At 39.8% G+C, this 22,269-nt stretch overlaps 2 protein-coding genes across 4 annotated transcripts; both read right to left on the reverse strand.

Moving 5' to 3' along the window:
• Nucleotides 1-73: 73 nt before the first annotated feature.
• On the reverse strand, nucleotides 74-4,892 carry TM2D3 (TM2 domain containing 3). Of its 2 annotated transcripts, none has more exons than XM_042039301.1 (6): nucleotides 4,753-4,892; nucleotides 3,771-3,866; nucleotides 2,828-2,985; nucleotides 2,118-2,292; nucleotides 1,471-1,546; nucleotides 74-1,181 (listed from the first exon to the last, which is right to left on the reverse strand). In XM_042039301.1, exons 1-6 carry the CDS (start codon nucleotides 4,838-4,840, stop codon nucleotides 1,016-1,018), a joined length of 759 nt encoding a protein of 252 aa, XP_041895235.1. In that variant the 5' UTR covers nucleotides 4,841-4,892; the 3' UTR covers nucleotides 74-1,015. The 2 variants fall into 2 exon arrangements, with proteins under 2 accessions (XP_041895235.1, XP_041895234.1); XM_042039300.1 differs by having other exon boundaries at nucleotides 3,771-3,869; nucleotides 4,753-4,890.
• Nucleotides 4,893-5,277: 385 nt separating this feature from the next.
• Nucleotides 5,278-21,220, reverse strand: TARS3 (threonyl-tRNA synthetase 3). 2 transcript variants are annotated; one of them, XM_042039298.1, is made up of 19 exons: nucleotides 20,946-21,220; nucleotides 20,150-20,242; nucleotides 18,532-18,722; nucleotides 17,859-17,982; nucleotides 16,621-16,742; nucleotides 15,769-15,886; nucleotides 15,071-15,135; nucleotides 14,293-14,371; nucleotides 12,927-13,073; nucleotides 12,213-12,311; nucleotides 11,734-11,900; nucleotides 11,061-11,223; nucleotides 10,300-10,437; nucleotides 9,786-9,863; nucleotides 9,586-9,686; nucleotides 8,346-8,450; nucleotides 7,453-7,525; nucleotides 6,633-6,747; nucleotides 5,278-6,514 (listed from the first exon to the last, which is right to left on the reverse strand). In XM_042039298.1, the coding sequence occupies exons 1-19, from the start codon at nucleotides 21,195-21,197 to the stop codon at nucleotides 6,366-6,368; spliced, it is 2,379 nt and encodes a 792-aa protein (XP_041895232.1). In that variant the 5' UTR covers nucleotides 21,198-21,220; the 3' UTR covers nucleotides 5,278-6,365. The 2 variants fall into 2 exon arrangements, 1 of the variants encoding a protein (XP_041895232.1); XR_006017900.1 differs by lacking the exon at nucleotides 7,453-7,525 and having other exon boundaries at nucleotides 6,398-6,514.
• Nucleotides 21,221-22,269: the final 1,049 nt, after the last annotated feature.

The following is a 22,269-nucleotide window of genomic DNA, read 5'->3' on the forward strand; positions in this document are numbered from 1 at the left end:
CCCTCCCGCCCCGCGCCAGCGCAGCGGGACCGAGCCCAGCCCGCGACAGACACTGCCAGTACTCAACGCCAGGAAAGCTTCAAGGCGCAGTTTATTCAAGCCATAGGATTTCCAGCCCGACGGCACCGCAGCGCTACAGCGGCGACAGCCCCAGCCCCGGGCGACGAACGGCCGGGCATCCACCGCGACTACACGAAGTTATTGTCCAGTAATGGCACTAGTTTGCTACATTATCGCATCACAAAGTCCTAAGTGGACAAACTCATTGATTATATTGCCGACCCCTTTTTAAAGTAATTTGGCAAGCTTGCTAGCACAAGAACAGCAGCTGTAACTTTCACCCATATGCAGGTCAAACCCAACTGAAACAAAGTTATGCTGGAACAAACAAACAAAAAAATCTATTTCAATTATTTATTATTTAGCCTTTAGTGTTACTGCAATCTAATTCTAAAACCCACACAATTTAAAGTCGAATCCCTAAGCAGATATTAGCTCTTGCTATGTCCCAAACCGAGAAGTTAATGTAATTAACATCATAAAACATGGTGATTTACATACTACCCACATAACTCACGCAAATAAATTATCCTCCCACAAATACAAAAAAAAAAAATACTGACACATTTAGGGAAGTTAGCTTTTGAGTTAAATTCAAGCATAGAAATATTTAGTAAACAATCCAATATTCAAGTTAGTTTGCAGCTCTTTGGGGGCCTGACAGATAATTGAAGTTCAAGCACAGTGGAGAATTTGGTTAGCTGCTCAACTTTTTTTCATAGAAAAATACCATGTCCATAGAAGAAATGAAATTAATTTCAACTTACTCAGTGATCTACTCTTTTATTTGACCTTAGTTAAAGGCAAACCAAGTACAGATACTGTACATTAAAATGTATGCACATAGAACAAACAGTTGTTCTTCATTCTACCTTAAAGGCTCAAACCTCCACACTCTTTTATTTAGAGCCCTTTGCAGGCAACGACTCCTCTCTGAAACACACTGCACCCACATTTAAATATAGAGAGATCCATCTGCAGGTCCCACATAGCCAACACCTATTAGCAGCACATCAATTAGTGTCCATATTCCAAGTCCACCGAAGCTGAAGAGTTTTCCCAGACCTTCCCGCCACTGACCCAAATAGAAACGATCGGCACCAAATCCACCAAGGGTGATGCTATAAGAATAAAAATGTGAATAATTATTATTATATTTAGAGGAACTGAGCTTGGATATCCAAGTGTTTTTCCTCCAGCTGTGTTTGCTGAAGACAGCCAGCACTCTCACATGAGAACCCATCATGCATTCTATGCCCCCCATTCCAAGCTAGACTATCTGAAATAGTGTTTATTCAGTAAATTCTTAGTTATTGGTTAAAATATACCAGGGAGAAAACCATAGAACCTGAAGATTTTAAAGACAACTAACCTGTTTTAGATTGACATTATCCAGTAGTTCCTGCTTACCTTAGTGCCAAGGCAGTAGACCACTTATAACCTCCAGTCCAGTTGCAATAGAGCATCTTAGGAAAGACACGGTTACCTAAACATTGGAAAACATTAAAACCTTAATGCAATAAACAAAGATCATATAAAAAGGAAGAAAATTACAAGGAAGACGACACTATATTTTTCCAAAAGGAGTCTAAAAGGGTTGACACTGACTGAGAAACAACTGTCAACACAAGAGCTCATTTATACCCTACAGTTCTCTGTTCCATCGGTCTTGGTCCCATATCAGAAAATTCAGTGAACAAATAGAGGGAAAATTAAACTAGTTGGGTGGAACCAGCATAAATTTTTTTAATTAGCCTACAGAGACATTTGGTATCGATTCTATTAGTGGTGTTCAAGTAAGTTTAACTCATCCAAGGTGACAGAAATAAAAACAACTGTTTTCTCTGGTGTGACAGCATACAACAGTATAATACAGCAATGTTTCCAGTTAGATGTTGCTAATATGCTAAAAAATGAAAATGTAGCAATAAAAAAAGTACAGGAAATTGATCAAGGCGCAGGCTGTTATTGCAAAAGGACATAAATAATCTTTGTATTCACCCATTACAAACTATGTGAAGAAATTCTTCAGAGAAATCTGGCTTTGCCCACCTTACCTAGACAATGGATGTGATCCCGGACCGTACAAGTTGCGTTGTACCGTTGTCGTGGGCAGGAAACTGTCATACAGTTTGTGGAATTGGTACAGACATAATCACTTGTGGCAAGCTGCCAGCAAAACTGGCATGTCATGTTAATTGTAAAGTTCTCCTGCTCGTGGTTATTATCATCCTGTAAAAAGGACAGCACTATCACTTCAATAGTATTTAAAAAAAAAAAAAAAATCTGTGTGCTGTATCAAATTAGATTTCATGAGTAGACATTTTGGGCAAAATAACAACTGTTCTGTTTGCTACCTCTTATAGAACACAAAAATCAACATTAGAAAACCACCAAAGAGGGACCAAAGTCAAATTTAACATTCCTGATTCCTCCAACCTAAGGCTGCTGCCAAAAGGAGGACTCATTCAGTCTCACCTGTAAGGTCAGTTTGTAGCTCTGTCAGATACTTAGCCTCCTCACTCTCAAAATGATTGGAGTGGTTTAACTCAAAGGCATGGCCAGGTAATTAAAAGATCCAAGGCAAGAAAGGCAAACCAGGAAAGGGCAGGCCTGCCTTTTCAACAGCCCACAGTGAGTGATCAAACTTATCAAAGAACTGCAAACCTGCCTACATCAGAACCTGGAAACCAATATTCAGCTTTTTAAGACAAGATACCACAGTTTAATTACTTAAATCTAGGGTTAAGAGTAACAGGTTACTTACAACACAATGAACATGTGGCTTGACTTTGCAATCAAAAGTGGCTGTCTTCCCATATATACAGGAATAGTTTGTGTTACATGTCATGCAGTCTGGTGGCAATCTACTGCAAAGCCCGTTGCTGGGACAATTAGTCACGTAAGGTGGAATTTCTGTACTTTCTGAAAGGTGCAATAAGTGAATTAAGAAACTGAGTAAAGAAAGCCAAATAGTCTAAAGTATATAAATGATTTTTTATACATATACATTCACAAACACATGCACTGATGTGGTATAAAGGGCTTTCCTCACCATACAGGGAACAGCATTCCCAGCCTGCGCTGTGAGAACCAGAGGAGCCATAGGGCTTCATAGAGGACACCAGCCAACACTTCAGCACAGCATCAAGACTGAGCTTACAGGGATTAGTGCTGCCTCAGCCAGCACTCCTCAGCAGAAGTAATCAGTTTAGGTATAGCAGCAGGGTGACACAGGTAACCTACTTTGAGCTGAGCTCTAATTAGGGCTGCAGCTAGCTCAGCCATTTGTTGTTTGTATGTGTACAGAATCACCTCCTAAACTGCCAGCAAGAACAGCATTTCTGTCAGTCATGATGCACCCACAGCAAGCTACAAAGCTGTACTGATGGTGGACAGGGAACAAGTTCTTGCAGGATGCTGGAGTCTTTCAAGAACTTCCACCATCCTGAAGGGTATAAACCACATGAACCACAATCGCAATTTAACCTACCATTTTCTAGTTCTTATATGGACCAGTTGTCTAATTAGATAACCCAAAGTAATTGTAATGGTCATTGAAGAGTAATTAATAATGTGTTACATTACAATGCTTCTTACCACTGTGAAATCATGTACAGGTTTCTAAGACCCAATTCAAGAACTTTTGGCCTCAAGACTCTGAGAAGGACCCACAGACAACAAACAAACAAAAAAGCCTAATACCTTACCGAATGCTTTGAAATAGGGAGCATTTGTACTTGTTGAAGTTAGGCTTTTTGCCAGTGTAGACTGTGGCTGTGAAAGCTTTGTCGTCATCAAAGATCCTGCTACAAGACAAAAACATGGAGAAAGTGAAATTTCTAGAACAAAATTCATCTTCACCGTTTGATTTCAGAACTCTAAAATGAAAATGCAAGTAGAAAGTGTAATGAGATTAGAAAAAAATCTGTTTTCCTGTTCTACTAATAGCAGGATATTTATGTTAAACATTAGAAAGAGCATTAGAATGGAATTGCTCCTTTAAGACAAGGAACTGTATTTATTTCCATTCAATCTTATTTTTTGATTCATGAGAATTAAAAGCACTGCTCAGAAAGCAGTGTTTGCTACTGAGCAATACCATTTAATGAAACAATGCAAGTAAATGTTTGACGGCACGATGGAATAGAGGAACCGGCTGGCAAGCACGGCTGTGCTGGTGCAGGCGCTGCGAGAACCGCCGACTGATGGCTCGGAGAGCCGCGATGTGCCAGCCCGCGCCGAGCCCTCACTGCAGCCGCCGGGCACGGAGGAAAGGACAGGCAGCTTCGTCACACCGCCCACCCTGACCGTGCCGAGGAGCCCCAGGATGTTTTGGGTCACACACGTTCACAACAAAGAGCAGGCACAAAAGGTGCTGTATAATAGAGCAGCACACGAGCTGGTGAGCAGGGCCTGGCCCGTGTCTTGCCCTGACACCGAGCACCTCAACGCCAACCCCGCAGAGTGGGCACAACGAAATGCGGCCATGCCCGAAACACCCGCTTCGCCCCCAGTCAGGGGAGCGGCAGCGCTTCCTCACACCCCACCGCGGTCACCGTCACCTCCGCAGCCGGACCCGCGCTCAGCCCTGGCCGCGGGGGGCAGCCGCCCCCACTCGAGGCCCCAGCCGGAACCCCTGCCTCTTCTACCACGCCCGGCACCCTGACTCGGCCCGGCGGCCACACTCACCACGGCCCGAGAGGACGGAGAGCTGTGACAGGAACAGCGCGGCCCCACAGATCCCCCGCAAGGCGCGCCGCCACCACCGCGCCGCCATCTTGGTGCGCCCGCCGGGCCCGGCTCTGCCGCCAGGGGGCGAGGCGGGGGCGGGGCCGACCCGGCCTGAGGGGGCGCGGGAGGCGGCAACGCCACAGCGGCCCCACACGGGAACAGACACCGCCAAACCCAGAAATTCGCTGTAAAACGCCCTCGGAACCTGAATTCTGCAGGCTGAATACATCACACATGGAGCACGTAAGCCGTAAGCTATAGTCCATAAAAATAAATGTATGTATAAAATATAGAAATAGAAATAAAAATCACCCGCCACTCCCCATGTTAATTCTGTCTAGTGGAACAGAAAGCTTTCCCAGCACTTACTCCTTCAATGTTTTTTTTTTCTTTTTCTTTTAGAAGCAGGAGATAAAAACAGATCCACAAACCCAAATGAATACAAAACCAAACACAGACCCATTCAACACAGGTCTGTACGAGTGTGAGACAGAAGTAAAACATAAGCTTTGTATTTATGTTGATATTTATGCACTAAATTGTAGTTTCTACTTCATGGCTGTGATATTTAAATCACAGCTAGAGCTGTATAGCTTAGATAATTGCGCAATACACTTAACTAAGTAATAGCATATGAAAGTGAAAAAAAAGGTAAAAATTAATCTCTCAAAAAATCCATTTCAATTGCCTGCAATGGCAACTTTAAAAATCATTTCTAAGCATAAACAGAACAGAAATATGGCCAGTTTCAAGTCCAACAAAGTGTTTTAAAATTAAAATTGTCCTCTGCTCCTTTTTAGCATTCTAACTACTCCTGGCGAATACAGTAATAAATTACACACAGAAAATTTTTTCAAAGTTTTTTTTGTGTTTTAGGAAAAAGCCAAAACAACAGCAAACAGGAAAAAAATAAACTACTTCACACACAGTTACAGTAATTCAACTGCATTCTTGGCAACCACCATTACAGCAACCAGTCATCCCATCAACTCCATGAGGGCCTTGTCACACTGAGACTTCCAACAGACTCCAGTGTATTTATAGTCTGTGAACACACATTCTGAAACAACCAAGGTACTTCCCCTGTGTCCCTTCCCCCCACCCTTACCATTTTTGTTACTATCTGGAGTTAGAAAAAAGCCTAATCCAAACTGCTCCTGGGCCACCTACCCCACTGCCAAGCACTGGATGCCAGGTCACAGGCACGTACCTGCTCTGTGACTGAGGGAGCTCAGCACCCCCAGCAGCATCCACTGCCCTTCCCAGCCTCCTGATCCCCAACACTGCGCAGCCCTGACTTACTATTTCCACAGCAAACCCACCATGTCAGAGGTGTAGGACTTTCTAAATGAGCATTCTGCAATTCAGGCAGATCAGAAACCCATGCGATTGTTAAAGAAGTTGGCAAGTGCATCGGTCCTCTCATGCTTTTCCTGGAGCACCAACAGTGCTACACGTGCTTATTTTATGTATCCATTAACTGAAAATTTTCTCCAATGAGCATCACTGCTGTGCAGGAGCAAAGAAACATTTCACATAGGCAGCTAATAATTTTTTTCCTAACAGCAACATCAGAATTCTTCTTCTGCATTTCGAATTTGTGAAGTCTTAAATTTCTTGAGTTTTTCAATAGCAGAAGATACTGAAATCTCTCCGTGAACTTTGTTGTCTCTTGTTCGGACATTGACAGCATTATTTGCTTTCTCCTTTTCTCCAACCACTGCAAGACATAGCACAAAATATTAAACAGACAATCTACATTAGAAAATGAGCCTAGACAAACTTTGTCCAACATTAAAACTTAAATGATATTCAGAAATACAAGATGCGTCAATTACCTAAAATGAAGTTATACTGAGCCAGCTGTGCATTTCTAATTTTCTTGTTTAATGTGCAACTTTGATCTAGATCCACATCTGACATAAATCCTGCTTCAAAGAACTGGTTGCAAACCTAAAAGAAACCCCAAACAAACCAAAACCCTCTTAGTATTACTATATATTTTACACCACACATTTGTAAATGCTGTAATTACTGATCTCTCCCAATAATTAATTCATGTACATGCATAATTTCGTTCTTGTGAATGATTACAAGGAATTCAATGAAGTATCTGAAGAAACGTGCACACACAGCAGGACCCCAGCTGGAAGACAATACAAGATAACATCTATATCAAACATGTGCTGCTATGCTGCTGCATGCCAGAAACCTGTCCTCAGACTGAGAAAGGAGAAAGAGAAGGAACAAACACAATCTTGCATTAAAAGGAAAGCAAGGGAGAAGGGTAAAACCAAACATGGTTCAAAAGTGAAGTGGTCAAGAATATACATGGTGGGAAATGGAAGAAACTAGCTCTGCCTACTTAAAGCTGGGAGTACTGTAATGAAGCATTAGTTATCTAAGGTTTGTCATCCAGGATACTTTTTCCTTTAATAATTACAGAAGTATTTACATAATTAAAGAAGCCAAAATACTTGAAGTTTGTATATGTATACAGACATATACAAATTTTAGACTGAAAATTTTGTATTGAAAAATTTACCTCTCCCCTCAAACATGTCTCCAGAATTATTAAGCATTAATTCCCTGTTCCAGGACAATGAAAGGATCTATGAAATTTGCCTGCTGCCATAAGGAGGCAGGCCCTCCTCTCACCTGCTGGGCGTATCGTTCTGAGGTGGGGCCCACAGGCACAACCATGACCTGCCGTGGAGACAGCCAGAATGGCCTGGCCAGCACAGGAGAAATAGGAAATAAAGGTGCATTTTACATTTCCAGTCACAGCAACAGTCATGTTTCACAATAATAATTTCTGTACTTTACAGACTTATTTACGTTAGCTGAGGATGTCAGATAGTGTGTTATCTCCCTCTTTTCAAGCTCACATAAAATAGTAAATAGATTGATTTCAGTAAAATGACACATGGGGGAGTTGGACCTTCTGTTCTCTTGCCAGCTGACTTCACAACTTTAAACACAGTTTTTTCTGTGTAATTTTCACTTTTATTTATAACTTTACAGTGAAAGGTGGACAGTAAGATACGTGACTGAAAATAAGAAGTAACCTTTCCTTAATAATTTAAATACATTCATGAAGAAATATCTTCAGATCTTACTCAAGATAAAACAATCTTAGAAATACAAAAAATATTTCATGTATTAGGACTAATGCATGTCTGTGTATATAACAACTCAAATAACTGCTTTACATACATCTGACATCCTCCTGGTACAAAAGCATGATTTTTAAGAAAAAAGGAACAAGAATAATGCAGAACTTACACATTCAATTACAATTCCTATTTCTGCATTATTTTGCTCTTTTTCTACAGTCTCATGAAATTGAATTTCTAATAATAAACTATTAATAAACGGATATCATACAACTCAGACCAGAAAATTGGACTATTCTTGTGATCTTACCAACTAATTTTGGGAAACTTCTAGGGATATTATTTTTGCATTATAAGATATGGGACAATAGGAAGGATATGCACTTTCTTTCTACATTGTTAAAGACTTCTTAGAATTCCATTTGTGCCACATACCATTTTCCTCCATAATTTTCTGCTAGAATAGCTATCATTCTCTCCACAGATCCCAAAATAGCTCTGTGAATAATCACTGGCCTTTTCTTATCATCACCATCCTTACTGAAAAAAAAATCAAGTTTTTTTTTTTTAATAAAATTATCTTAGCTCACATACATGTAAATCCTACTAATATTTTTGATTCTACTTTTAACAGAAAGACAACATTTAGTTATACTTATGAGAAATATACTGTTTTTATTAAAAACGTACTATAAGTTAGCTGGGCTTTTAAAGGAATTCTGCATAACCACAGTGATTTAAAATAATGCCTATAGGTAGTGACAGAGACACTCTTAAATTTGAGAAGACACTTGACTCAGCACTATTTTTGTGCATTTTAATAATTTATGTTTTTCCTTGTACTCTCTTTCCATTACAACTTGCTTTTATTTTGTTGAACAGGATCTTACCTGCCCTTACTGTTCATTACTTAGCTTAAATCATGACCCTGTAATTTAAAAAACTGGCTTTTTAAAAAAAGAGCCAGTTCATAAGAGTATTATCACCTACCAAAAAAGCTATGACATCTACTGTAGAATATACAGAAGGATGAAAAAATTACAAATATTCTTATTCTATCTTGCCCATCTTCATAATATGCAAAAATTAAACACAGCAAGAAATACAACCCAGAAAATGAGTATTCAGGTCAACATGGCACTAAGATTAATTTGCTCAGTCGATAAAACTCCCTCTCCATAGCTGGAAACCGAAGTCAGATTTTCACTAAAAGCTGTTTGCATTTGGTTTATGTTCAAAGTTAACTAATCTAACCTGATAAAAATAAAGAACCACTTAGTACAAACATACTTGCTCCTTAGGGCATGTTTGAACTTGTGTGCCATGTCATCCAAGGAGACACAATGACTAGGCTGAAAACGAAAACTGACTCAGCTGAGGGGTTTTTAGCATAACATATGATCGGTCGTCTTCAAAACTGGCAGACAAGACAGATAACGAGATTTTCCTGCATTTGCAATTAAAGTCAGCTATTACATTGAGTAAGTATCTTCAAGTTCATGACTCGGTCCTCTACTCACTGGGGGCGTTTGCCCTCCCTACCAGCCGACTGATTTACAAGCTAACCATTTGTTAAGTGAGCAATACAGCATTAGTACATAATGGGAATTACAGATAATGAAAGCTATTGCCTAATTTCATTTTTAAAAGGAAGATACTTAGCTTAACCACTCACCCAACATAAGTCAGATTAAACCGAATGGGTAGCTGGAAGTCAAGTTGGATGGTAGCACATTGATGGTACCTACCAATGGCATCTTTGATTTTAATATCAATCTGTGAAGCAAAATAATACAGTTACTAAATATAGTTTGCCTGCAGTACATCTGCATTTCTGTCCCTCCCAAAGTTATATTGAAATGCTGAGTCACTGACCTTAGGACCATAAAATGCTCCATCTCCTGGATTCAAATTCCATTGCTCTCCAAAGCTATTCAAGCTGTTTTGAAGTTGCTAACCATAATAAATGAAAGAGTAATTTAAAAAGGTATAGAAGGGCCTTTCATTACTGGAAATCAAAGCATTTGCCTTTGAAATTCAAAGGGAGTCAAAGGGCAGTACAACCCCTATTGTTCAAGGATTTGTTCATTTATGATACATAATCTGGAAACAGTAGTTCCTTGTATAACTATTGTGATTAATCAGAAAAAAAGAAAAATAGAAATCTAACTAGTTCAAGATAAGGGGCTAAGTAAGAATCTGGAAGTTCTGATTTTCTATAGAACTTCAGCTTTAATGTGATGTTTTCCTACAAGAATTTCCACTAAGGGCAATATTTAGCATCTGATTTAAGCAATTTCATCATGCAGCATGGGAGAACGTAGTTAAATATCTACCTCTGCAAATACAAATATTAAAGAGGTTTTTTGTTTGCTTTTAAATTAATTACCTTTTCTGCATGATCCCAGATCTCTAAATCTCCAAGATAATTTTCAGGTCTTGTAGAAAGATGTAGTTGAAAGGTAAAGCCAAAGACAGCATACACTGACTTCAAGAAATCAAGACAGCCCTTAATTTCTTCTTCAATCTTAAACATAAAACATATTAAAATATGTTAAAATTTACTTACATAAAAATGTAATTGAATCTACTGAATTCCTCATAACCAGAATATAAGAGTTCATTAAACAAAATAAGAATTAAAAACCCCTTGAAAATCCTACAAACTCAAATCCAGGTACTGGGCAAAAAGAGATCTGAGGTGTTGCGGCTTGAAAGCATGGCAAGAAAAGTAGTATTTTTGTTAAGCATGAGGTTCTGGAGCCAAGTTTTATCCTGAACAAAAGTGCATCAACTTATACATGTAGCTCCACTAAAATCTATGGCATTACTGACAAAAAAGTTTTTATTCAGCATTACTATAGAAAACAATGGGATCAACTGCTTTTTTCTTTGCAGAGGGAGATGGAAGATGCAACAAATCTTACTTTCTGGGATCTAATTACCCAATGCATCTTCCTAAATAAAAGGAATAACGTAGGAAAAAAACCCCATCAAAAGCAGCATTATGCTACACAATGGAAGAAGCAAGAGTTGAAATACTTCAGGGATTTTTTTCTTGTTTACTGCTAGTTTGCACTGGGAGAGGGAAGGGTTTTTTGGGTCTTTCTTTGGTTGACTGGTGGGGATGTAGGAGGTGCTTTTTTTTACCTGTTCCATTGTGCAAAAGATGTGAGCATCATCTTGTTGGAAACGCCTTACACGAGTCAAGCCACTCAAAGTGCCCGAGAGTTCATTTCGGTGAAGAACTCCAAAATCTGCAAGTCTCAGAGGCAATTCCCTCCAGGATCGGGGACGATGGGCAAACATCAAGCTAAAAGGAACATGGAAGAACCTTCCTTTTATCCTTCTTACAGAAGATTTAAGACAACACAGAAATAAACGAAGCTCAATATAGACAGTAATCACATTTTTAAGTATTTACTCATTCAGGTTGTCTACATCCTGAAAGACAGGCAAACAGAAAAAGCACGCCACTCAATGTACTGCTAAAGACCATCTGGGAAAAAACACTGCAGGAGTAAATCAGAACCGGTTCATCTCTACCTTCTTGGAACACCACATCTGATGCCCGCCTCCATCCAACAGAATTGGTATTTACTAGCGGTACAGACTAATATTAGCATGCACAAACCTAGCTCAGTGCAGACTTACTGCAAAGGTCTGCTTTGGGACACTGTCAGAGAAGTTCTCTGGACACACTGGCTTAGCAGTCTATCATAAACATACATGATAGCATGTATTAATACTCCTTTTATTTCTCCTCAGCCCCACAAAGGATAAATGAAGTAAAATAGTAAGTTTTCCAATTGAGAGTACTAACCAATGTCCTGGACAATTCATGGGTTTAAGGGCAAAAGCTTCCTTCTCAATCTCAAAAGAGAACATATTTTCACTGTAGTGCTGCCAATGTCCTGAAGCTTCCCAGAGTTTACTGTTGAAGACGTTTGGAGATACAACTTCAGTAAAATTACGCCTGCGATATTCACCCTATAGAACAAATGCAACATTTAAAAGGTGATAGAGCTTTTGACAAGCAAAAGCTTGATTCTTTTTAATGGTGGTATTATGATGGCAACTTACAGGGAGACTAAAGGACTACTGCAAGTGTAGATTTTGCACAATTGGAAAAACACAACTTCTGCCTTATTTTCAAAAAGGTTAGATTTGTAAAATCATTGTGAAAATCTTATATAAGTTTACATACATAGACATTTCTCTTTCTGTGGATAGGTCAGTGCTATCATTTAAGATCAACAAATGATATTCACGTTGCTAGGAGTTACATCAGTATATACTCACCCTTATGAAATCCATGAGTGTGTTATAAAGAAAGGCACCTCTAGGGAGGAAAAAGCAGCTTCCAGGACTCAAATCATGAAAGAAGAAGAGCTCTTGCTCCTAGGTAAATTAAAACCAGAATGCTCTAACAACAATTCAGAAAGAATCGCAGAATGTACCTACTTCTCACACATTGAGACACTGTTTGCAAAGATGGAATATTGCAGCAACAAGATGATCTCTGGTCTACAAGTTCTCAGCAACACCAGTTAATTTATCTGCAGTTCTTATTCTTAGAAGTTTGTAAGAACACTGAATTCCATTTGATTCTTTGACTATGTAAATACAAATGTCCCCAAATTTACACCTATTATAAAGAATGACCAAACCATGTTATTTACACAATTTCCTAATAAATTCTCTTCTATGAAGAATAGAGTGGTTTAGGTAGGATCTGCAAAGACTTTACATTAATAGGTTTAAGATTTATTTCCCTAAACCAAGGGACTAAAGGCATTAGCTTTTTCCCAACATTAGTTTAATATTCATATGCAAGTGACAAGTTCAGTTTGTAGAATTAAAATTTTAAAATGTAAGCGACATCAAGAAGCACTTAGAACTGACTCCCTTTCAAACTGTCAAAAAACAACAACAAAAATCAAAACTAAAATACAAGGAAAGAGAACGAATTCTATAATAGAAGTATAAAAGAGAGTAGACAGTGGAATAGTGTACCTTTCCAATTTTCCTATGATCCCGGTTTTTGGCTTCTTCCTGGACTTTTTCCCATTCCTTCATCATTTTGTTATCAGGAAAGGATATTCCATATATTCTCTGCAGAGTTTCCATCTCAGATTTTCCTTCCCAATATGTAGAGGAACTCTGATACACAAATCCCATATTTTAAGATAATATTACATAATATCAGGGAAAGAGGGATAAACACTAACCCATTCAAACATTATTATATTTTTCCTTGGGAAAAGAATTATATGCAATTCTTCAGCATTTGTTTATAATACAAAGAGACTTGCAGTGCCTTTTAGTCACTAATACAGAAGACAAACAGAAGTGACAGGTCAAATCATTTTTATTCTGCTTAGGTACCTCGCTTTAACTCACATCATGGCTTATTTTATTATTTCATGTTATGGCTTCTAAAAAGGCAGCACTTGTTTACATTGAAAACATAATGCAGTAGGGAAACACAAAAGGCAAAACAAACCTAACTCTCACAGTTAAATGTGAGCAGTTTTAACCCTCTACCCACTTAATCCCTGGAACTCAAGAGTTCCATGCACTTCAGTTAGGAAGCCAGCAAAAGCCACAATGATGGATGTTCCAAAGAGCTCAGTCTAATAAGGTTACCAAAACTAGTATCTGTGAGTAACTTAAACTACACCATAAATTCAGAGGCCTCTGCAAACATTGTCTCTGCCTTTCCTGGAAGCAATGCCATTTTTTAACCGCAGCTTTTAACTTCCAGATCTGCCAGGGTCCACTTTATCTCCTGTACCTGAAGGATACCATCTGACAAGGTCAAAATACTATTTTCTGACCCAGTGAGTACCTTGGATGTTCATTTACTGCAGAACAGAGCATACACACCCCCCTGCACTCAGATGTGACAGCTGGTACAGACTAACCAGGACACTTGTCCTGTGAAGTGCGGTGCTGGTTGGAGATGGTGGCACAGTCCTGCCACAGGAGCTTAGGCACTGCACTTCTCTCCTGTGCACGGGAGAATTGGCTCCACAGCTAATCTGGTCTCTAATAGCTAGAGTTTTTTGCAGTGCTCTTCATAAGTCTAAACATGCATGTTACACTAATACTCTCATAAAGAAACATGCTGGTAACCTTCACTGAGGTACTATTGTCTTAGTCAAGAATTAGTAAACCTCAGAAGCAGATCAATGACCAAAGTCAGTAGTTCTACTTCTACAATGGGAGCTGGGAAAGAAATTAAGAACTATTGTACAGTAAGCAAAGAAAACAATAGAAAGGACCAATCCTAGGATACATCAGCTCAGTAAAAATAAATATATAAATAAATCAACTGACAATTTATTTCAGTTTCAATGTACAGTTAATTTAAAGTTACCTTAATTATTTTAAGGGCCTTAATTTTTCCAGTGTGTCTCACATGTGGACCCCTGCAGAGATCAATCAATGGACCACATCTATATGCCAAAAGAAAATGAGTTCATTTCCAAGCAATGCAACAACATTTTTCAATAGTCACTAACGGCACAAAAGTTCATGTCTGACACATTCAAACATGACAGTAAATAGAAATATGCAGCGTGCAGCAAATTCAGTGCACCTTAAATGTAATTGCGCCTTCTACCTGAAGTGGAATATTCACTCAGTAAACTCTCAGCACATTTGATCCATTACCAAGAGCATCATAATACATATGCCAATTCATATAGTTCCATATGTGAACTTGTTCAAGTTGGCCAGGAAACTTCAAACTATGCACATCCAACAGAAAAATGGTTTTGCCATTTTCCAACCAACTAACAAGCAACTGCATGAGCAGGTTCCTCACCCCACACTGAGCTAGAGTTAGCTTTATCCATTATGCAGCAAGCCAGTGTCAGGGGTGGTAACTTATTTTAATCAGTCTACTGAAACCAGAAGGAATGAATAAAAACTGAATTTGACATTTGTCCACAAACTGAGACCTAATCAGTCCCAGCAGAGAAAGACAATATGTCACTTTACATAAATAGCAATATTGATTACAAACTTAAGTCCCAATCACACAAGAATTCAGAACTTAGAGTAAAAAAACACCCAACAAATTATTCTCTTCTCAAATTAAATTCATTAGGTATAAAAATACTTTATAATACCTTTCAAGTATATTATTTTACCTGTATACTGTGGTAGTTGGTGTCTTCACCTTCTCATTAAGGATACGACACTTAAACTTGTTATACTGTGTGTGGAAACATAAAAAGCCAGAAACATCAATAAAATGGATAATAAAATTCTCTTTTAAAATTACATATTAATCATACAAGTGCACCAGTGAAAGACACTCCTAATTAAAAAAAAAAACCAAAAAAAAACCCAAAGCAAAAAAACCCCCCACATATATTTCTCACAAGAATTGCAAAAGCAAAGGGGAAAGAGACAAAAACATCTTAACTCCCCTGAGGGTGTGTTGAGGATTGTGATTACCATCTGAACACCTCAAAGCACTTGTGAAAGGCAATCCCACAGTACAGTGAGACTGGCAATATTCACTGAATAAAACAGGACTAGAGCTAAAGTCTTTTTTGACCTGTTTCCACAAGTGGGCCAGAAGAAATGTATGCCTTTTGTTTACTTGTCTGTCATTTCATTGAGCTTGAGGTGTTTTTTTGTGGAGTACAAAATTGTTTTTATTAGTGCCTGAAAGCATCCTGAACACCTGAGAGGTCTATGGAGAGGGGGAGAAGGATGGTACCGTTCTCCTTTGTTTTACTAGACAGGTCCTATTCTGACGAGTCAGTCACATGCAATATTTCACAAAAGTTACATTTTAAAAGATCATTGTACCAGATCCACAGCTACTCTGAAGATTTACCTTAAACATGTCTAACAGGATCTCCTTTTTGACTTCCAGCCTTTCAAAAACCTGTTTCTCTTCTATGATATTTTTACAACAGCTCTCTAGTAGTGGGAATTCAGTACTAGATACACTTCTAAATAAAAAGACACAGGCAAAAGAAATATAAATTAATTATCTTGATACTCCCATTTTTTCAAGTGACCACTTTCTAATGGTCTAATTCAAAAAACATGGAATGTGGTGGTGTGATTTATCACAGTATTTTCTTAGTTACTTACAATCGACTGTATTTTTAACTATTAAACTCAGAAACACAGATAGTACCATCCTGAACAAACCCACTGCAATCATTCCCAGAACAGTCTTTGACATGATCAAATGTCTGGAAGACCTATAGCTCAAAATATTCATACGATTTAAGAAAAAAACAAACCAAGGGGAAAAAAGGCTCAATCCAGCCACAAGAGCCAGTTTATCAGCTCATGCAGATTCAGTATTCTCCCTGCCTACAGAAAGATAAACAAGGAAAAAACAGAGTTGTAAAGCTGTGCACAAGGATTAGAAAAGTAGTAAACACATATACAACTTACATGCATTTGTGCCCTTGGAAACCATCCCCTTTACCTCACAGCAACTTCAGAAAGTTTAAGTCAAACACATGGCATTTTTTCCACAGAACACTGAACAGCTTCAACTCTTACAGAGCAGGTGTCTGAACACTGCTTCTGAATTTAAATATATACACACACTCAGTTTCAAATCATATTAGAGATCCAATTTTACTTCTAACATGCAGAAACAAACAAAATAATTCTAGTACTGAGCTTTAATATAGAGTATTAAAATTCTAAGACACTGTAATTTTACCTATCTTCAATATAGATGTCATAATGAAATCCATTCTCAGTTGGTGGTCCATAGCATAAGAAGCCCCCAAAATATCCTTCCATGGCCTCTCCAAGAATGTGAGCACTGGAATGCCAGTAAACCTGTAAATGAAGTCAGGTGAGCAAACCATGAGGTCAATGGCACTGGGTAACTAAAAAGAAGAAAAAACAAACCGGAGGTGTATCTGCAGATGGGAAGTAGACTGGAACCAATGTTGTTCAAATTTTGAGAAAAGTAAAACAATTTTATCTTTTCATTTTGAAGTTCTCTAAATGATTAATATAATGGCAGATGTGGCACTAAAGGTCCACCATACTCCAGCCTCAAAGAGGATGACTATACCTCTGCACAATTCCTTCAAATTAGTACTTACTGTATTTGTTCATTTATAAGGTATTTTCAGTTGAAGTCTATGCACCACTAATCACATCTAAAGCAATGCAGCCAATTAAGTTGCTATTGTTCACATTCAGTACATTTATTACTGCGACTGTAAACTACATTACCTGAAATGTCAGATGAGGGAAGCCAACAACAAATACAGTAGATCAATACCAGTCTGATGTTCTGAATTCTTATTAATTCAGACTATTTCAGAGCTGCTGCTACAAGATAAAGACTTTACAGGCTCCTGAAATGCCTCCAACAAGCTTAATCACATGAACAATTATTTGACAGAACTGAAGTCCACCTCTAGTATATAAAGATAACATAAGCTTCAGACTGAATAGCATTAAAGAAAAATCTTGGCCATGTTGCTAAGTATATATATATAGCTTAATTGACTAAGATATGCCTACTTAAGGATCTAATAAACAGTGCCAGCACAAGGAGGTGTAGATTTTATTTATGACTCAAGTCTAATATTAGACAATTTTTAGAAAATGGTAAGACTGCCTCACTTTGGTTTCACAGTCTGATCTTCAAATGCACTGAGCCAAACCATAGACTGTTTCAAATTAGCATACAAATCAAGACCTACTGTATGAACTAACTTGTTTATGTAAAAGAGAAGGATGAAAAGAACACTAAGATTTTATTCACTCTCAGACTAGACGCACTTAGTATCTAATCTTCTTTGTTGAATACAGGAAATACATTACTTGAATAGTTTTGTGGCTTTTTTTAAAATTCAGTATTTTAAAAGCTTAATTCTGTCATCAATTTTATGTCATTAGTTTCTTTAATCAAGCAGAAACCAGAGAGTGTTTACTCACAGCTTTGGCTTCTTCATTATCAAAGGTGAGCAGCTCTAGAGTACAATCTTCCTCCAGGGGACGGTCCAGGTCCCAGAGTTCACCATTCACTTTGGCTATGACCACATTCGAAGCCAACAGTTGACTAAAGAAATAGAAAAGATGACAAGAGACAACAATATTTAGGTTCAGATTTGTAAAAGACTTTAGATTTCTAAACCCCATGAGGCTACATCCACATCTTGTAGAACCTGAAGGTCTTAAACTTTTGTTTCTGTGGTCTTCTTAAACAGTTGCCTACTTTTAAGGTATAGAACCTTAAGGTCTTAGGAAGTTTCATTTAACAGTTTTCAGTGCTGGGGATCTGAAGGAAAGACTGCTCCTTGCAACAGGTTCTACAGTATCTGCTAGCTCACAAAACTTCACGTCTCTTAATTCCTAGCAGTCTCACAAATTTATTAATTGGAAGCAAGCATTATGATCCCAGCGCAGAACCTCAAGCATCACTCAGAACAGTAACTTTAAGCAGCTGTTTCTACTACATGAAGCTGAAGTACCAATGCTTTCCAAGCAAACCAATTTAAGGGAGCCATCACCCACTGACTGTGATGTATTTTATGCAACAAGGTAAGAGACAAATGATAGTAACAGTTTTAGCACTACAAAAGTACAACTCTTTGAATGTGTAGGTTACCTAATTCCTACAGCTAATTGATATGGCGTGGTTTTCCAAGATTCCCCTTCAACCGTCTCTCCATCTGTCAGAGTAATTTTGATAGATTTGCTCTGGTTGGCTGCTCTGTAAGCTAGCAAAGCATCATGTTCTTTCTTCAGTGCTTCATAAAGCTTCAGTCTGTCTTCTATGAAGCCTGGTGCACACTGGAGCTGTAAGAAATAAATTAGATCATACACACACATATATATGAGACAAAGAGAATAACAGGATTCACAGTGTTGATGCATCCCCAGGGGTTCTAACTTGTTGTCTTGGGGTGACGTTATGATGTGTATCCCATATCGGTGCCTATGCCCAGAAATTAATTTTTGTGCCTTTCTATGCCTCTAAACTGAGCCTGAAAGGGGGAAGGAAAAAACTGAGCAAAACTTTCTCAAAGCAGTTTGCAGCTTGTTCAAGGTCACATAAAGACAGCAGGTTTTTTTCCCCAGCTGCGGCAGGGGAGTGAGGAAGCACCCGGCTTGCTGTTTTCCAGTCAGCTTTTGGCCAGTTGTTTCAGTTTCTTGTTCTCCGGAGAGAGACTGAGAGTTGAACTTTGCTTTTCCTTCTCTAGAATTCCGGATTTTCTCCCTTTGCTACTGGACTGCTTTCAACTTCAGAGCACATCGGGAGGACTTTCCACCGGGCACAGAGGGCCTGGCCCCGGCCCAAGCCCCAGCTCCGAGGAGACCAAAGGGAGGACTCTAACGCTTTCCCAGGTTTTTCCTCCACAGTGAAAGATTTTACCATTTAACCTTATTTTCCTTTCCCGGGTGTTTGTTAAATAAATAGTTTTATCTTCTTCACTTTCCTTCGAGAAAAATTTATTTTTTTCCTGAACCTGGTGGGGAGGGGTGGTTGTGCCTTCTCTCAGAGGATATATTTCTAAATTTGGCCAAACCGGTACACTTGTCCAGATTTCACTGTAGTAGAATTTATACTAAAATTCAGTAAAGCATTCATAAATAATATATACAGGGTAGTCCCATCCAAATTGCTGACTATTTTATAGTGGTTTTCCAATTTTCCATGCATTTTCATCAATCTGGGCCTAAATGGGTCTGTGAGTTGGACCTCAGAAAGCAGCCTATATTCCTGGCCCAAAATTTGCATTTGGCAGATGTCCTGGCAAAATTTGGATCACTCCAACAAGCCCTCACTACTGCCACTACATTCAAAGCCCCAGATTCAAACAAGACAGTTCACATGAAGATTCCTGTATTTTAGATTAAGGTGAGTTATTAAGCTCTATTGTACTACAGCAGTGCTGCCAACATTCTTTCAGCCATCATGAACGCTGTTTAAGTGCTTGTGAACCATCAGTCTCCTTAGGCACCACAGAATCATGACCTTTATTTTCCAATAACCCAAGTCCTTTTGTTACATAAGAAGTAGAGATCTAAGAATGTATCAGTAACTCTACTAATGCAAGATGAAGCTCTTAAATAATGTGGGGTTTTTTTCTCTGTGCTATAGCAAGCCTTCTTCCCAAAAGCTGGGATTTCAAAATACAGCAAAGTATTTCAGATTTGAGCACCTTTTCTGAACCTGGCCAAAAACCACTCCTATTATTATGTGGTATTAAAGAACCACTTACATCATTCTGGTGTTGGTTCACAGCTTCATTTTCTTTTTTCTTTTCCTCTTCAATTTGATTCACCACATCAGTTGGACTTGCACTGGAGACTTTCTGAAAACAGTGATAATACAAAGTATATCCCTACTATACCTTTAAGATTTTTTCCAGCAATCATTAAAGCAAACCAAACCAGTATAATAATGGGCTAAAAAGGCAATTACAGGGAATAAGGTATGTCCTTAGTACAAAGACTTATCATGACTCGTCTAAAATTCATTCTTTTGACGTTCTGCAGACACAGCAATGTTGCTCACCAAGCAAAGTCCTCTCAACACAATTCCCCAAATTTTACTACTACAACTATCACCAGCAAAATAGCCCCAGCGAGGCCGTAGGAGACCAAACCGGAGCAGTGAGCAGTAACAGCAACTTTCAGTGGTGTGATACCTCGAACAGGTTGCCCAGAGATGCTGTGGATGCCCTATCCCTGGAAGCGTTCAAGGCCAGGCTGGATGGGGCTCTAATCAATCTGGTCTAGTGGAAGATATCCCTGCCCACGGCAAGGGGGTTGAAACGAGATGATCTTTGGAGTCCTTCCCAACCCAAACCATTCTATGAACACACCGCCTTGGCGCAAAGGTGGAGACCACGGCCCAGTGCTGCGGGCAGACACCGCGACAGACGTCAGCTCCCGTGGGCTGGGCACAGGCGGCTCGACTCCGTGAGTGCCCCTGTCCCGTCCCTTCCTGCCCGCGGAGGTCCGGCCATCCCGGGGTCACCGTCCCGTCCCCGCTCCGAGCGGCCCCGGCGCTACCTCTCCGCCGGCCGGGGGCTGCCCCGGCACCGCCCGGCCCAGCTCGGCCGCCAGGCTGCGGCGCAGGTGCAGCAGGCGGTAGCGCAGCTTCTCGTTCTCGGCCCGCAGCCGCTGCAGCTCGGGGCTGGCGCTTCCGGGGCAGTCCGGCTCCTGCGGCTCCTTCAGCCGGCCGACCTCCGCCGCCAGCCAGCGCAGCTCCCGCTCCTGCCGCGACAACCTCACCGCCACCGCCTCGGCGGCCACCGCCGCCATGCTGCCCACGGCGCGCTCCACCCCCGGCCCGATCCGGCCCCGCCCGCTGCCGCTGGACCCCGCCCGGGCGCGGCGCGGCTCCGGGGCCGTCCGGGGCGTTCCTGCTCCCATCGCTCCTTCTTCTATTTGAGCGAACAGCTCGTTGGAGCCCTCGCTGATGTGCTGCTGATTAATCTACGTACCCGAGGCCGGTGAGCAGTTGGGAAGTGTCGATATCCACAGAATCAATTAGGTTGGAAAAGACCTCTGAGATCATCGATTCCAACCTGTGACCGAGGACCACCGTGTCAACCAGACCACGGCACCACGTGCCACATCCAGTCTTTCCTTTAACACATTATGAAACAAATCAATGTCAAAACGTGTGGGTCAGGTTGCATCCTTATTTCACTTCAATATCAAATAAACACTGCCAGAGCTTATTTGTAGTGGATGCTTCCTGCTGACACAATTTCTTACGAAATTAGGCTGATTGAAACTATACAGTATCTTAGCACAAATCGCAGGATTTAGCACCAAGGTAAATAATGTGAAGAGGTTTGAGTTGCCGGGTGTTAGGACTCAGAGCTTGGGAGGATTGTACAACTCCTATTGCACAGTCTGTGCTGCATCATTTACAGGTCATTGCAGTTAAATACCTCAGTTCTTTGACCCTGGGAAAAGAATAGTTCTGCATCACAAATCTTGTATTCCCACTATGTATCCTTTTGTCTCAAATACTTCTTTGGCATCTTCAGTTTATCTAGTTTCCTCCCTTTATTGTACATCACACCCACTTCTCTGTGTTCAGTTTCTCAACACACACTTTCAAATTTTTTCCTTTAACCTGTACTCAGACTTTAAGAGGTGTGGATTTTTATTAGAATTCTGGCAATTGCCAAATCAGAATTTTAGCATTATATTCTTCTATTTACTCAACGGGAAATAACTGTATGGTATGTGAGAAGGCAGAGAGACAAATTTTGTAATTGTCTGCAACTTGATACATTTCCTATGATGTCACCCATTCTTCTTTGTGACTTTAAGATTTTGTAAGAACACATTTGAGATTATAAGGATATATTCTTTTACC

Source organism: Corvus kubaryi, unplaced genomic scaffold (genome assembly GCF_017639235.1).
Source record: "Corvus kubaryi isolate FWS band 111438036 unplaced genomic scaffold, C.kubaryi_AGA036_p1.0 37394, whole genome shotgun sequence".
Classification (NCBI taxonomy): domain Eukaryota; kingdom Metazoa; phylum Chordata; class Aves; order Passeriformes; family Corvidae; genus Corvus; species Corvus kubaryi.

Coding starts and splice junctions, on each gene's coding strand:
- TM2D3 (XM_042039300.1), bottom strand. CDS start 4,840: ATGGCGGCGCGGTGGTGGCGGCGCGCCTTGCGGGGGATCTGTGGGGCC. Junction 3,870..4,752: donor CTCCGTCCTCTCGGGCCGTG/GTGAGTGTGGCC, acceptor TTTGTCTTGTAG/CAGGATCTTTGATGACGACA. Junction 2,986..3,770: donor TCCCTATTTCAAAGCATTCG/GTAAGGTATTAG, acceptor TGCACCTTTCAG/AAAGTACAGAAATTCCACCT.
- TARS3 (XM_042039298.1), bottom strand. CDS start 21,197: ATGGCGGCGGTGGCCGCCGAGGCGGTGGCGGTGAGGTTGTCGCGGCAG. Junction 9,687..9,785: donor GAGCATTTTATGGTCCTAAG/GTCAGTGACTCA, acceptor TTTGCTTCACAG/ATTGATATTAAAATCAAAGA. Junction 8,451..9,585: donor TTTAATCTGACTTATGTTGG/GTGAGTGGTTAA, acceptor TTTTTTTTTCAG/TAAGGATGGTGATGATAAGA.